This window comes from Solenopsis invicta, chromosome 5 (genome assembly GCF_016802725.1).
Source record: "Solenopsis invicta isolate M01_SB chromosome 5, UNIL_Sinv_3.0, whole genome shotgun sequence".
Lineage (NCBI taxonomy): Eukaryota > Metazoa > Arthropoda > Insecta > Hymenoptera > Formicidae > Solenopsis > Solenopsis invicta.
This window is the reverse complement of record NC_052668.1, coordinates 14,797,078-14,812,727: the sequence shown is the minus strand read 5'-3', so window position 1 is coordinate 14,812,727 and position 15,650 is coordinate 14,797,078. Positions and strand designations below refer to the sequence as shown.

The following is a 15,650-nucleotide window of genomic DNA, read 5'->3' as shown; positions in this document are numbered from 1 at the left end:
CAGCTAATGTAATCCTAACGCTACGCGCATATTTATGAGTGGCAAAGAAATCTACATATTTTCTCGAACGTACGCAGAATTATTTCACGAATGTCAAAATTCCCATGATAGTGTAATCATCTTAAGATATGCGAGGTTTCTGATTCTCGATTAAAAGTAAAACCCAGTCGCCGCTTTATCACCGTGTTTATTCGACGTATGAGTTACGAAATGAAGTAACATCACGCAGTTGCTTAATGTTGATGACGAGATTTGGATCGTCTTTGATGAATGCTAGATGGTATCGAATTGCGTCGCATGCTTCTTCCAATTTTCGCAGCGACATGCTATTAAGAGGTCAATTACGAGTTAAGATTGCAAATCAATCTACGTCAATTCGCGTGACATTCGTTGCATCTTGCCTATCTGACGGAACATTATCGCACCATCCAAAGTCATTTATACGACTTTGTCTTTTATCTAAGTATCTATCTCGTTCCAGGAATGAAGAGTTTGTCGTCTCAGCTGTTGTGTCTCAGTTGTTATTTTTATACATATATCTTATATGAAATACGTTCTATTTCTAAACTCATCCCTATTGACTAAAAATTTGTTAAAGTTATCATTTTTTCAAGTTATTAATTTCTTCAATAATAAAAAAAAAAATGTTTCTGCTTTCCTGATGTTCATCGAAAATTATTCAACGAGACAAGATTAATTTGTTTATAAATCTCGAATATGACAGACATATTTGAAAAAAAAAATTGAAAATAATTCGTCCAAGAACGTGAACTATTTGATTTTCATACACCTTGATCTCACTGGGATTTATTCAATGTCCTTGTGAATAATGGAAAAAAAAAACGGCGATGTATTTATGAACTATAATGTACTCTTTAGAGAAGCGCACTCGATTAGATAACCGGAGTGCACTTGATGGCAAACCTAATCTTCAAGAGTTGTACAACATCAACTAAGTTGCAGTGCATACATTGCTGCTGTAACGAAGATAAATAATATGCTGTGTTTCCTACTTTTGTTTTATCTTTCAATCTGATCATTCGTTAACGAATACCCGATGGAGTCAAAAGTTAAAAATGCAAAAATTTCCAAATTCTTTACATTAAATTCTAATGTTAAAAGATTACTAATTTGATTTAAACTTTTAAGCTTATGATTGTAGCTCTATTTTTGTATTATTTTATAGTTATATCGTATGAATCTATAAAAAGAATTATATTACAAATTATATTATTTATTTTAATAGTTAATATTTAATAGAAAGCGTTAAATTATTCACTGAATTCTTTAGCTAACGAGCAGTCTGTAAAAGTTCATAAAGTAATCAAGAAGTTTACGTGATATTCAATAATCACTATTAATAATGTTGCCGGTTAAATCATTCGTGAGATTCTTGCAACTCCATTAATGTCGTAGCGCGAGACTATCTCTAACGTTATGTTACGTCACATTCTTTAATCGCTGATCAGTGCAGGGAGTGTGATAAATGAAAGATAAATAATCGATGTGTTAGGAATGTTAGAAAACGACGCCGCGTTGTGAATTACATCAGTTGGAAAGTTTTCTATCCGTCACAGAGTCTTCGAAGAAGACGCGGTGAAGGGTAAAATACCGTGCTGGTCATCGAGTATCAAAGGATTACAATGAGTGTGCATGTTGCACTGTGGATTAGAATCATGACGGCGGGGTCAACTGGCTGAATTATCTTGGTTGACGTTTTGCACCTTCCAATTGATTTCAATGGAGTCTCATTCGTCATCGGCTTACAGCTCGGAAAGAACATTCTCGTCGCTTTGTGCTATCTCTCCTTTACCTGATCAATTTAGAGTTGCATGATATAAGGTCAGATTATGTCACAGTCGTTAAATAAATGCATATTTACGCCAAAGTGCATTTTTAAATTGTGAGTTTTATCGGTTGCCGAACAACTAATATTTTTGAACTTTTATATTAAACCAAAATAATGGAAGAACATTTTATACTTTAATAATCCTTTCTCATTGAATTTATTGAATTTAATCATTTAAATGCACAGAAAAGTCAGTCTGTGAATGATTATATGCAATAGTGCCTTGTCACAGATGTATGACCAAACTAAATATTGTAGTAAGTGTAAAATTTCTTTGGAGCACTTTAAGAGTTAAATCAGAGAAACCGTGTGTGAGACGAGTACGTAAATAAAGAAAATGATTCCTGCAACGATGGCATGCAAGTGGCAAACTACCCGAACCAGTTGATCGGGCTCGAAACATGACTGGTTCAACTTTCATGGCTTCACAGTTAGGCATGTAAATGAGTATTGGTAAACGCTTTGTATGTACACATAATATAGCTTCGTGCCGCTAAATTTAACGACATACACACACACGTTATATATGTACATATATACAACAAATTGATTCAAATTCACGAGATTGAATTAATATCCATTCCAAGTTGTATGAGTTATCGAGCCTGATCATAGCTCTTATCGATAAACTGTTCAAAAAAACTATCCCAATAGTAATATTTTTTTCTAATTCGATTTGATATTTGGACTCTTGACATATTTCGTAATTTAATATTTTTTAGAAATGTGCAACTTAAAATTTTAATTAAAATGCTTTCTTCATTCCTTTCTTTGCATCTTTATTTACGTATTCCAATTAAGAATACAATAAGTTGTTATTAATTTATTATTTTGTAAAATTACGTCACAATGCACGCTTCAAATTCAGTGATATGGAATTTACGGAACATTAGTTGAGTACTTTTCCATGCACAATCGCTGATGCAATGCACGTTCCACTTTTCGATTCCCCATTAATCTGGAACGTTAATTGATTTATAGTTACATGAAATGATGCATAGTTACATGAATACAGCAGGAGACTCTATCTTATGACACAGAATATTTATGAGCAAAGTAGATCGTGTTATCAGCAATTACATGCCATTTTTCATAACACCCCAGCTATGAAAAAAAGGAATGAACAATTTAATTGTCACATATTATGCATGATGCTTAACCACAATTAATTATTACATATTATATTTACATTAAATTGATAAGAAAAATTGTTACTCTTCGGTTAAAGCGGATCTTGGTGCGTAGTAATAATTTCATTTCTATTATTAAATATTCTTTTTAATTCTATAAACTGTGTGTTGATACGGTTGGATTTAAAACGTAATCGTAAACTTCGAATCGACTTCACTTTAGGATTGCATTTTAAATCCGACAACGATATCGATACTCAGTTTTTAAAGTTGAAAAATATACTTAAAAATTGAAAAAATTTATATAATGCGTCGTAATTTTATGTGATAACTTAATAATAAAATTGTATCATATTTTTAATACTTCTTTCATAATATAGATTTTTCTTGCAGTTCGAATAAGCTTTAAATTTATTTTTGATTATAATATGGAATTGAAAAAAAATCGTATTCCTAGCGAACAAAAATAAATTCAAATAAATTAAAAATTTTTATTTATTTTTATTTATCTGAGTTTGCGCTTTAAAGTCTCGGAGTCTTTTTGAATTCAAATGGATTCAAATATGAAATGTGCTGTTCGTCATTTTAAAATTCAGATGGATTTGTGTTCATTATATTATTTTTGGATTCGAATAACTTGAAATACGAAATGAGCTATTCTATCCATATACATGGATTAAGAATTTGGATTTAAATGAATTAAGCATGAATGATAAATTTTTAATCCACTTTAATCCATTATCATTTGCTGAGTACTTTTATGAAAAATAAGATCCTTAATTAAAACGGCGTGACGTCTTATACTTTGCTACCGCTTCGAACCGGATATTTTGTTCATAATTATCAATGTTTTTTTTTAGAGATCTCGATAACCTTTCGACATGGTCGTTCCTGCGGACCATGCACTTCATGAGGCGATTCAAGTATCGTCATTGATACTTTCTGACGATGTTAGACGACAAAAAGTAAGTATAACGCATATTTAAGCTGATCTCGTTCATAATACGAAATATTTATGTCACGTAGACAGTATCACATCTTATCTTCAATGCTTAATTCTATGTTCATTCTGAACTTTTGCTCCTTTCAATCATACGATAAAATTGAAGGCTGATATTATATCGAGGCTTAATAAAAATGTAACGAAACGAACGACAATACGTTTCAATCTCTGTTTCAATTTTTGCTAAATAATAAAAAAGTGACGAAATAAATTATTCTTATCGTTGCATATCCTTAAAACTAAAAAAATATATATAAGAAACCAAAAAATGTACACCCAAGGACTTTGATTCTGTCCATGGGGAAATTTTCCAAACTGAAAAGTCACCACTTTCTACATACTTGTAGTTCATGATTAATGTAATGACTAGAGCTTATTGGTCGTTACGTTAATCATGAATTGTAAGTATGTAGAAAGAAAGCAATTTCTCGGTTTGGAAAATTTCCCCATGGACAGAATCAAAGTCTTTGGGTGTACTTTACTTAGATATTGCACGTAAGTTATTCTTTTTAATGTTGAGTTTGTTTTTAGTGTTAGCAATTGTCAGTTTCTTAAGAATGTAGCATTAATTGATCAAAGAAATGGTCATTCAATTATTATATACAATATTGAAACTTGACAATATTTGAACATATGTATATTAAGGAATAATTTTGCGCAACGTTAACCTTGTGATATTTTAATTAATAGTTTAATGACATGAGCCGATTATCTACAGACTTTTTTTCATTTTAATTATGCTAATCATATCATGTGTTCGATGTCATAAATATCACATGTTAGATATCATAAATATCAGGCATGACCCATAGAAGTGACCCAACAATCTAACATAATTCTTCTCAGAAATATTAAAAGTGTAAAATAAACTTTTGCACAAAAACAAAATTTAAAACTCCCTAATATTTGATATTTAGATTTTAAATTATTTATGCAATATTAATACACATACAGAAATTACCATAAACATTATTTTTTATCTGAAATAAAATAAAATTTAATAATTTGACAATGAGAGAAAATTTTTAATTTTAATAAAATATTTATTCGAATAGTAATAAAATACTTACTTATGGTACATAAATATTTCCTCTACGAGAAAAAATGGTAAATAAAATTAGTGGTTCTTGTACTAAATAAATATATATTTATTTAGTACAAGAATATTTACATTTAGTAAATATTTCACTAATACTATTCAAATAAATATTTAATAAAATTTGTTTCCTGAGTGTAATATTTTTCAAACAATTCCCAAAATTTTAAAAAAATCATCAATTATTTTTGAGGTAATTTTCTTTTAACGAGTTTTCTCTATAATTGTACCACATTCTAAATTTGTTACATGTAACAGAAACACTATTAGCCTCACGTTCGAGCAATGAAAAATTGAGATTATTTAATCTTACTGTAATTAGATATAATCTTGCGTGTCTTATCTCAAAAAATATAGAATCGAATGAAAGTGGATCAAGTCAGATATTATGACTTCTATCACAATTTTCTTATTCTCTAAGTTATAAGATTATCGAGAGGTAATAATGCTGTATTGTTAACATTCAACGTATCAACATTTTATCAATTTATAATGATGACAGTATAAACTATTAAAGCAGAGAATAAAAGTCAATCTTTGATATAACAAATTATTATGTATTTCTCCCTTTGTGATAATCGCATAATGATTATATTTATGTTCAAAAAGTCATTTATTCTTGTAAAACAAGACTCATTTATTCTTGTAAAACAAAGTCAAATAGCAAGATACGTATTGCAGATTTTATTAAATTCTCATAAATTTATCTCGCAAGAAAAAAGTTTAAATTATCAGTTAGTTTTTTAATAACATATATAACGTAACGTTACATGTAAAAATTCTGTGACAATATTAAAGAAATACTTCTATGAATGTCGTAATGTTTACGAATAAATAATTAAGTTTAGCAATTTCCCGATTTACATCGATTTGCTTTGATAAACAAAATATGACGTAACTATGCAAGCATGCATAGTATTCAACATGTATAGAACTCCTTCTTTTAGAAAACCTATTAATTCATAAATTTTTTTAAAACCTTTTTAAAACTAGTTTGATAAATTTGCATGAATTATCTTTATAATTCATGCAAATTTATCAAACTAGTTTTTTGTACTCATGTATAATAATAAGTAACTGTGATACGTGAGAAATTAAAAGACAATAATTTATTGATTTCTAAAACAACAATATTAAATTTCCATTCAAGTGTGTGCGAATAAATCTTATTTGTAAGTCAGATATGATTAATTCAGAATACATCACTTTGTATGCTGCACGTGCGGCATGAGTTTCTATTTGAGAATTCTATTAGAAACTGCGTAATACATAACGCAAAGTGTAAATAATACCGTGTGTACGTAGCTTTGTGAAATATCTGCTTGCCGGCAGAATTTATGAATTGAGGAAAATTTATCTTTTCGTGGTATGACAATAATATTGCTATACGAATGTGCCGAGACATCTTGTATCACACGTTATATGTAACACATTTTTCAAAGGGGAACAACTCCATTTGCAGATTGAGAATCGTGTAGCGAAAATGCGATTTTCCTCAGCGACTGCCAGAAAGATACAGGATGTTTTCATTTCGGAAATGAATAAAGGGATTCATCAGCAACCGTCCTCATTGCAGATGGAAAATACCTACATACCGGAACTACTCAATGGGACAGGTTATTAACAACGAATTTTATAACAAAGTTTGCCTTACGATAGCACGCACCATTTTGATGAGCACTTTGTGTCCTGTTACAAGCCCTATCACTATTTAACAAAGACATAAACAAAAAAAAACAAAACTGTTTAATTAACCTGAATTGTTTAATAATCTTTTTCCAATTAAACACTCATTTGAAATATTTTATAATTATAAATAACAATCCTCAATTTGTCTAATATGGTTTACTGTATTCCATGTTCTTATAAAAATTTGAATAATTTTTTATGTGAAACACGAAGAGGATAAGATACTTGAAATATTGTTATCTGTTAAACTTTAGGCAAAGTGTGTCATTTTACAAAAATTGCTTTTTTCAATATTATTATTGTATATATATTAAAATAATAAAAATACGAGGGTAGATTGAAAAGTTTTTGAACTGATTACAAAAATTTTTGGGCAAAATAAAATTTATTTTTTAATGTAATGTGTCGTTTTTAAACTCGATTCACTTACTCCAATATTTATCTAAGTTTTTAGTAAAAAAAAAACCTCTGTATAAACTAGAAAAATAGTTCATAGTACTTTGCACTTCAGAATTCAATGAAAATTTCCGCCAAAACATTTTTTTTTAATTTGGGAAAAAAACACTCAAACACATTTTTGTAATGTCCAACTAGACCTGTTTTTTATCAAGCGTCAGTAAACGCGATATCCATCGTGCGTTTAATTTTCTAAACCCAACTTTCTCATACTTAAAATGTTTAGAAAAATGTTGGAGTAAGTGCATTGAGTTCGAAGGAGACTACGTTAAAAAATAAATTTTATTGTGCTCCAAAAATTTGTGTTTTATTGTTCGTGTCAGGTTGGAAACTTTTTAATCCTCCCTCATATATTCTACAATTTATATACACGGTAAATTATTTTAAATAATAAAAAGAGTTCCGCTAGACAGTGAAGGATTGAAAGAATTCAGTAAGAAAAAGAGATATCAATAGATATCGAAAATATCCTCTCGGCTTAATACTAATAGTAAAAATGCGTGTTTGTAGAAGAAGGTCTTTACTTGGCACTCGATCTTGGTGGCACTAACTTTCGTGTACTTCTGTTGGAATTGGCCCACGGTGCTCCCGTACGACAAGAGGTGAAACGATATTACATAGGATCTGAACTAAGGGTCGGCTCGGCAATTCCTCTGTTTGACCATTTGGCTGAGTGTGTCAGTGATTTCGTCATTTCTCAGGGTCTTCAGGACGTGGAGCTTCCTCTCGGTAAATTGATTTCCGCATCCAGAGCACGCGTCAGAATATCGAACGCGCAAAATCTTTAATTAATGTGAATCGCTACATGATATTATCTATAAATAACAATCGTACGACGAGGTGTCGTAGAAAACACTTGTTTGCCGTAGGAAATCGGTGGAAGGATATATCAATGTAATTTGCTCTATTAGCATAATTATTACTTGTATAAACTCTGATAACTTCCGCGTGTCCTTCCACTTTCAACCTTGATGACTTGTGTTTACGTAGGCTTTACCTTCTCATTCCCTATGGTTCAACACTCATTGGACGTCGGTATTTTGGTGACCTGGACCAAGACTTTTAACTGCCCAGACGCAGTAAATAAAGACGCTGTGAGACTTTTGCGAGAGGCTTTGGATCGACGAGGCGACACAAAAGTAACGGTCGTAGCAATTTTAAACGACACCACAGGCACCTTGGTGCAAGGATCAACTTTGGATCATAACACGGCAATAGGACTTATTCTGGGAACAGGCAGCAACGCCTGTTATCTAGAACGCGCGGATCGGGTCGAGCATTGGGAAACGAAGAGACATGGCGAAAGAGAAGTGAGTTTTCGATATATTATGATAATGGAAGAGGATATCATGGGTCATCGACTGTTTCGATTAATTTCTCAGAATGTCCGTACTGCGCATCTATATAGAAGGCAACGTTCCAATTGTTGTTTCGAAATGCACATGTTATTAATAGTTTTAACAGTGCGAAAGTAACTTCTTAATCATTCAGAAAAGTTTTAATATTATTTTTGTAGTAAAAAACACATATTACAAATAAGATGCACTTTTACGAATGTTATCCTACACTAGTAAATAATCATCTATTATTTATTCATATTATTTAATCATATTTTACCGTTTTTTGTATGAAATGTAAGTGGGGCATCCAATACTAAGGCATCATAAATCTAGATATCTATATTAGGCTAGACAGAGGCGAATCGGATCATTATAAGTTCTGAAACAGTTATCATTAGTTTTTTATTTCATACAATCTGTTTTATGCTGGTTACTTCCGCGTGTTGCATCTGCAGCGGAAACAATAGACAACAATTACGTGTGATTCAGTGTCAGCTGATGATATAATCGTAGAGATCGTGAGTGCGCGAAAAAATTTTGTTTCTCATATAAAATCACGATCCCAATTTTGTGGGTTTGTTATAAAAAAGCGTAATAGACTCTTTCAAACAGTTTATTTATTTATTTATTTTTAATTCATTTAAACTGTTGATCTACTTCGCCTCCAATGTTGGGGCAAATTGAACAATTTCCTTTCCTTGATTTTTTTGTGCAATAAGAAATACCATGTTTGTGTATTATTTTATTACATAAAACTCAAGCCAAAAATGTAAAGATTAAGAATTTATAGTAAAAATTAATAGCAAAATTGTTTTTTTTTTATAATTTTTTTTAAGAAAAATTGATCTGATTCCTCTCAGTTTACCTTATAACTAAATCGCTAACTGTGGCCAACAGCTTGGAATCGTATATCCTATTTAACACATTATTAGTAAATATAAGAAAGTAAATTTAGAGTGGATTGACTACTCAAATTTATTTTTATTACCTATGTAGCATTTTTAACAAAAGTTAATTAAGAATTGCCAAAAGTTATTTAAGAACTCCCAAATTTGACAATTACTTTTCCTTTTTTTTTACTTTATAATTAATTGCACATTTTTTAAAGAGCTCTCAAGAGTTGCTACTATTAAATTTATGTATAATGTTAAAAACATGATAAAAAATATTTGGCATACAGTATTTCTCGACTGTTATTTTAATAAACATTTATTAAATATTTTTTTTTGTCTTCCTGGGCGTAAAAGTATTCATAAATTAATTCAATTTTCGTTGCTCCAGGTTATCATTGATATCGAGTGGGGCGCCTTCGGCGATAATGGAGTTTTAGACTTTATCAAGACGGATTTCGATCGTGAAAACGACGCAAATTCCCTTATCGTGAATTCATTTACGTAAGTGAGCAAACTCTTACCATTATCTTTAATTAGGTTGTAATTATTCTGTTTATGAGAAAGTTATCATTTGTAATAATATCGTATCAATAATCAATGTCGTGATCAATCAATTTTTATCATTTCAGTTTGCTTCTATTTGTATGAAAACATTTATTATTTAAAAATTTTGGATCAAATTTTATTAACTAATAATTAACTATTCCTGTCTGAAAAAGTGCATTGCATTTGAGGGTTAACAGTAACTTGTATGAAAAATTAATATTAAAATCGTGCGGTACGCGCGCGTAGCTCGTGCTGTTTTCTTTCTTATTTGAAAAAGTGCATTGCATCGATACTCGAAATATCGAAGCTTATTGTTATCGCTTTTCTGATAGATTTTCATTTAGCGTTTACTTCGTGAACGGCTGTCATCGCGGAGATCTCGCGTATTTTGACTATGTATTGAGGGGTTAATAATGTAATTCAATTTGTACTTTGTATGAAATTATATAATATTACAAGCTTTGTAGCGCGCGCTTTTTTTGTCTAATAAAAATAAGAATTACATAAAAAAAAAATAAAAAAAGTTGTAGTAATAAAAAAAACATTTTATATCGCTATAAGTTTTTCTTCGTGGCACGTGTAGGAGACATTGATTGTTATTCGATTCGCGAAATAACGACTTGGAAATTCGAACGCGTTGAATACGGGATCGATAGTAAGTTCGTTGCGAATAAGTTCTGCCTTTTGTATCACGTTTAACGCACGTCTAACGTCGACTAAGCTTTTTTAACCACGATTCATACGACACTTGTATCTTACAAGCCCTAGTCGCAGGCAGCAAGTCACTTAAAGGAGACGCATTTTCTGGGGTGCTTTTGTCAACCCGCGACGTGCTCACAAATTGTGGTTAATCCAGCTGATCGGCCGGTTAGACGCTAAGTGCAATGAGACATGGTCTCATTGAACCGATAACGTAACGAGAAGTTAGAGTGCACATTGCATCGAACTCCGATACCGAATCGTACCCCATAATTTCAGATGTGTTCAATAGAACGCGAAAATTATTTACTGAACGAATCACATGGTCCAGTGCATTTATCACGAAAATTTGAAATAGAAATAAAAATTATACATAAAGATCAAAAAATTTCTGCAAAAAAATCATTTTGTAACGCTGCAACCATCTTCTCGCGGCATCTGCAAGAGACATTGCTTATTATGCGATTAATGAAATAACGAATTAACACTTCGGACGCGATGGATACGGGATCGATAGTGAGGTCGTTGCGAATGAGTTCTGCCTTTTGTATCACATTTAACGCACGTCTAACGTCGACTAAGCTTTTTTAACCACGATTCATACGACACTTGTATCTTACAAGCCATAGTCGCAGGCAGCAAGTCACTTAAAGGAGACGCACTTTCTGGGGTGCTTTTGTCAACCCGCGACGTGCTCACAAATTGTGGTTAATCCAGCTGATCGGCCGGTTAGACGCTAAGTTCAATGAGACATGGTTTCATTGAACCGATAACGTAACGAGAAGTCAGAGTGCACATTGCAACGGTCTCCGATACCGAATCGTATCCCGTAATTGCACATGTGCTCCATCGAACGCGAAAATTATTTTCCACTAATAGCAATGTCTTTTACACTTATCACGAAAAGCTGAAATTCTCTATCTGAAAAAGTGTATTGCGTATTCGATACTCAAAATCTTAAAATTTATTGTTGTCGCTTTTACAATGTGCTGATCGGTTCTTATTCAGCGCTTATTTCGTAAATGACAGCCGTTCGTGGAGATCGCGTATTTTGACTATTTGTATTGAGGAGTTAATAATATAATATTCAATTTATAATTCGTATGAAATTATGTAATATAAATTTTGTAGCGCTCGCCACGCGCGCGCCTGTTTTGTTTAGTATCTAGTATCTAGTAAATAATAGATGATGTAACAAACAATTACATTAAATGAAAATTTCTACTGAATTATACGTAACGGTGATACAACCACAAAGAGTATGATTCTACAGAAAAACATAAATCGAAAACAGAATAAAATTTTTTCTTATAATGCGTTATTTTTGAAATACTCAATTTTAAAGATTAGCATATTGACATGAAATATAAAATATCTCGTAAGTATTATTTATTTTTTGATAACCGTTTAATACTTCTACACACAAAATAATATGGTGAATCAATTATAAGGAAAACAGTAGCTTTAAAAAAGATTATACATGTTTAATATGCAATTACATATTATATTTTAATAGACAGTTCTGTTTTCTTTAGATTAATTTTGCTATTAGCTTATAACATAAAAGTAATAAAATACGGTTATCATAAAATAAACAGTTTACTGCGTATTTTATATTTTATGTTACAATATATTAATTTTCAATTTCAATTATTTTGAAAATGATGGATTAAACCAAAATATTTTATTCTTATAACTTATTAAAATTTTATTTTTATGACTTATTTTTTCATGTAAAATCATTCCCTTGGTTATACAGTTACGAAACATCTTGTATATACATTATATTGACGTAATTTAAAAATTTTTGAAGGCGACAAATAATTCTAAGAATCCTTGAGGCTGAAATTAGCTTCTAGGTTCGTATCATATGTAGAAAGATCTTTATACATCATTATGATTTTTTTCTTTTTCTTAGATTTGAAAAATATATTGCTGGAAAATATCTTGGTGAAGTGGTGCGCGTGATACTTGCGAAGTTGACCAAAGAGAAGCTTTTGTTTGTAGGAGAATCTACATCAGACAGTCTCCTAACACCCGGTAATCTTACCACTGATCTGGTGTCGCACATCGAGCAGTAAGTTTATTCAAATTCAAACCTTCAAATCAACTCTTTTATTAAAGATTTATAGATGTTTATTTTTAATTTCGTGACTTTAGGGACTCGGTGGATGGTGGCGATAGCAATACGAGGGAGGTTCTTGGAAAATTCGGCATCATTCCAGACGAAGATGACATCAGAATTGTGCAATACGTATGCGAAGTCGCCTCTAACCGCGCAGCTCTTTTAGTGTCGATATGTAAGTCAGTAAATAAGCTATTTTAAACAATACTCGTAAAGCGAAAAATGTAACAACGATTTCTGTCCAAGGTCTTGCGAGTTTACTGGATCGTATAGATAAGGAACAAGTAACAATTGCTGTGGACGGATCTCTCTACAAGCATCATCCCCGATTAGAAGGTTGGATGAAACAGTATATCTCACTTCTATCACCTGGACGAAATGTACGTATACGTTTTACAATTACAAAAGTATTAAAATTATAATATAAATTGTAAGCAAGGTTGGGTAAATTAATATTTTTGAAACTAAATTTAGTTCAGTTAAAGCTAATGATTCATAAAATTAATTTAGTTACAAATTATTTGAACAAAAAATTAACTTATTTAAAATTTATGTTAAGATTAAAATAATAATTAATAAAAGCTAATTTTGAAAAGTATTTATAAAAAATTAAAAATTTGTAATTTTTTTTAAATTAAATTACTCGAAACAATTTATAATATGGAATCAAATAAATTTAATGATTTATTCATAAATTAAATATATATAAAATAACAAAGAAATATTGTTTTTTAATGTATTTTTTTCTTGTAAACATTTTCATTCATATAGATAAATTAAAATAAAGTGAGATTTAACTTGCAAAAAAATTAAAAAGTTTATGTATTTTTAAAAATAATTGGTTTATAATAGAAGTTAAAAATTAAATTATTTAAAATTAACTGATTTAATAAAAATTCTTCATTTTTTAATTAGTTTAATCACTATCTAACCCTGATTTTAAGTAATCAGTTTAAGCCGCTTATTTACTTTAAAAAAAATGCTGCTCAATTTAAAAGCTAAAAAAATATCTAATTATATTCGTATAGTGTCTGTATTATTTATTATGAAATACAACTACATGCATTACATTATACAAAAATATAATATATGTAATACTATACTGTTCTATTTTTAAAATTGAGAAAGATTCTAAAAATACTCAGTTTCTGATATTAACAACTCAATGCATTCTTTTATTTCCTTTCTGTGTAATTAGAAAATAATTTTTTTACTGCGTGTTTTGACTTCTTCGCATACATAGCACTTTCTGTTGTCTATGAAAGTTTCTTTTATTTAACAATATATTTATTCTGATTTCAGTTCAAATTAATCCACGCGGAAGATGGAAGCGGTAAAGGCGCCGCGCTCGTCTCAGCCATAGCGCAAAGACTCAAGAAGCGGTTACAATAATCGCGAATAAATTAAAAACGTCCAAGTGTCGACAGAGTCGCCCTTATCACGAGGCAATACTAAACGAATTGTCAATAGACATAGAAATATTCCATCAGCAGTTTCCAATTCAATACCGTGGTATATTTCCGCTACCTATGAATATATTACTCGCAATACTTACATTGAATTTTAATGGATTACAAGCGTTTCGATTAACATCAATTTAGGAATTGTGAGATTATATAGGATTAGGATGCTGTTATGTACATACACGGTCCACATTGCACATGCGATAAAGCGTGCACGATGCACTCACACACACATGTACACACGTGCGGACACATACATATATTAACATAAATAATAGAAAACGGTCGTTTTGAATGTATGTATGTATCTTCACGCGAGTACGTATGTGTGTGTCGTGCACGACTTCTCGCATGTGTCGACCGTGTGTGTAACAAATGCGTTTATTGTATCAGCCTCGTAATGAAATGAAATGTCAAATATTATAGAACATAGAGATATCGACGCGGGAGGCTCGTGCGTTATTTTAAGGAAATAAATAATACACCAGTCAAGTGCGTGAGAGAACTGTGAAAGAACGAATCATCGAGAGAATAAAGTGAACAATGATATTATTTATGAAGTGAAACTGCAATGGGAACGTATGCGTCTGAAATGAAAAGTTGTTGCACATTACAAACGTTTATATTGGAAACGTTTCTTTTTTTTTTGTACGGAAGAAATCAAGTTGTTATAATAAAAAGTTATCCCAACAGATTTATTTTAACATACGAAATCTTTTTTTATATTAGTTAATATGATGATCCTTAAGGATGTATGTTGTCACATCTCGGAACATTAGCAGAAACATAAACTTTTTATAGATTGTTCTATTATTAGGTTTGAGTATTTGTGTAAAAATTGAGTATAATTCTCTTATTAATTTAAAAGGTATTTATTTTTCTGCTTACTCTTGAGTTTTATGTAAAATTGCGTTTTGTAGCCTTTACTTGCAAATTTGACGAGAAAATAGCATTATGAATTAAATACAAAATTTTTATATTTGCTGATAAAAAACTCTAATAAGTGTTCGTGCAAAAGTTTATTTAGATCCACTTGCTCATTTAAAAGTTGTTTATTTAAAATTGTAGTAATATATAATTATTTTAGCTGTGTAGGTCATTAATTTTTTGTTGTTTTGCTCTTTACAGATAGCTTCGAGATCAAAATTCGATTATTCGCAACGAAAATTTTGTGTTGTTGATTAAAAAAAAAAAGAACAACTGCATAAGAAGCATGCAGTTTTTTTAATTTCGATACTTTTGTTATTATAAAATTCAAGCATTCTTAAAAAGAGCCACTTTATTAATCAAGTGTAAAAGTTCAGTTATTTTGAAATTTTTCTCGATAATAGAGAAAATATATTTGTCTTTGTTCTCTTGGT

The 15,650-nt window shown here is 30.5% G+C and overlaps 1 protein-coding gene across 2 annotated transcripts; it reads left to right on the top strand.

Moving 5' to 3' along the window:
* Nucleotides 1–3,839: 3,839 nt before the first annotated feature.
* On the top strand, nucleotides 3,840–14,997 carry LOC105202325 (hexokinase-2). 2 transcript variants are annotated; one of them, XM_039449087.1, is made up of 9 exons: nucleotides 3,840–3,944; nucleotides 6,521–6,694; nucleotides 7,734–7,952; nucleotides 8,214–8,533; nucleotides 9,845–9,957; nucleotides 12,620–12,778; nucleotides 12,862–13,001; nucleotides 13,073–13,206; nucleotides 14,129–14,997. In XM_039449087.1, exons 2-9 carry the CDS (start codon nucleotides 6,562–6,564, stop codon nucleotides 14,216–14,218), a joined length of 1,308 nt encoding a protein of 435 aa, XP_039305021.1. In that variant the 5' UTR covers nucleotides 3,840–3,944; nucleotides 6,521–6,561; the 3' UTR covers nucleotides 14,219–14,997. The 2 variants fall into 2 exon arrangements, with proteins under 2 accessions (XP_039305021.1, XP_039305020.1); XM_039449086.1 differs by having other exon boundaries at nucleotides 3,840–3,948; nucleotides 6,541–6,694.
* Nucleotides 14,998–15,650: the final 653 nt, after the last annotated feature.

What these genes read in the sequence shown, in the direction of transcription:
- LOC105202325 (XM_039449087.1), top strand. Translation starts at nt 6,562, where the DNA reads ATGCGATTTTCCTCAGCGACTGCCAGAAAGATACAGGATGTTTTCATT. An exon ending in AGAGACATGGCGAAAGAGAA is followed by an intron (nt 8,534 to 9,844) that starts GTGAGTTTTCGA and finishes TCGTTGCTCCAG; the next exon opens with GTTATCATTGATATCGAGTG. An exon ending in AGCTCTTTTAGTGTCGATAT is followed by an intron (nt 13,002 to 13,072) that starts GTAAGTCAGTAA and finishes TTTCTGTCCAAG; the next exon opens with GTCTTGCGAGTTTACTGGAT.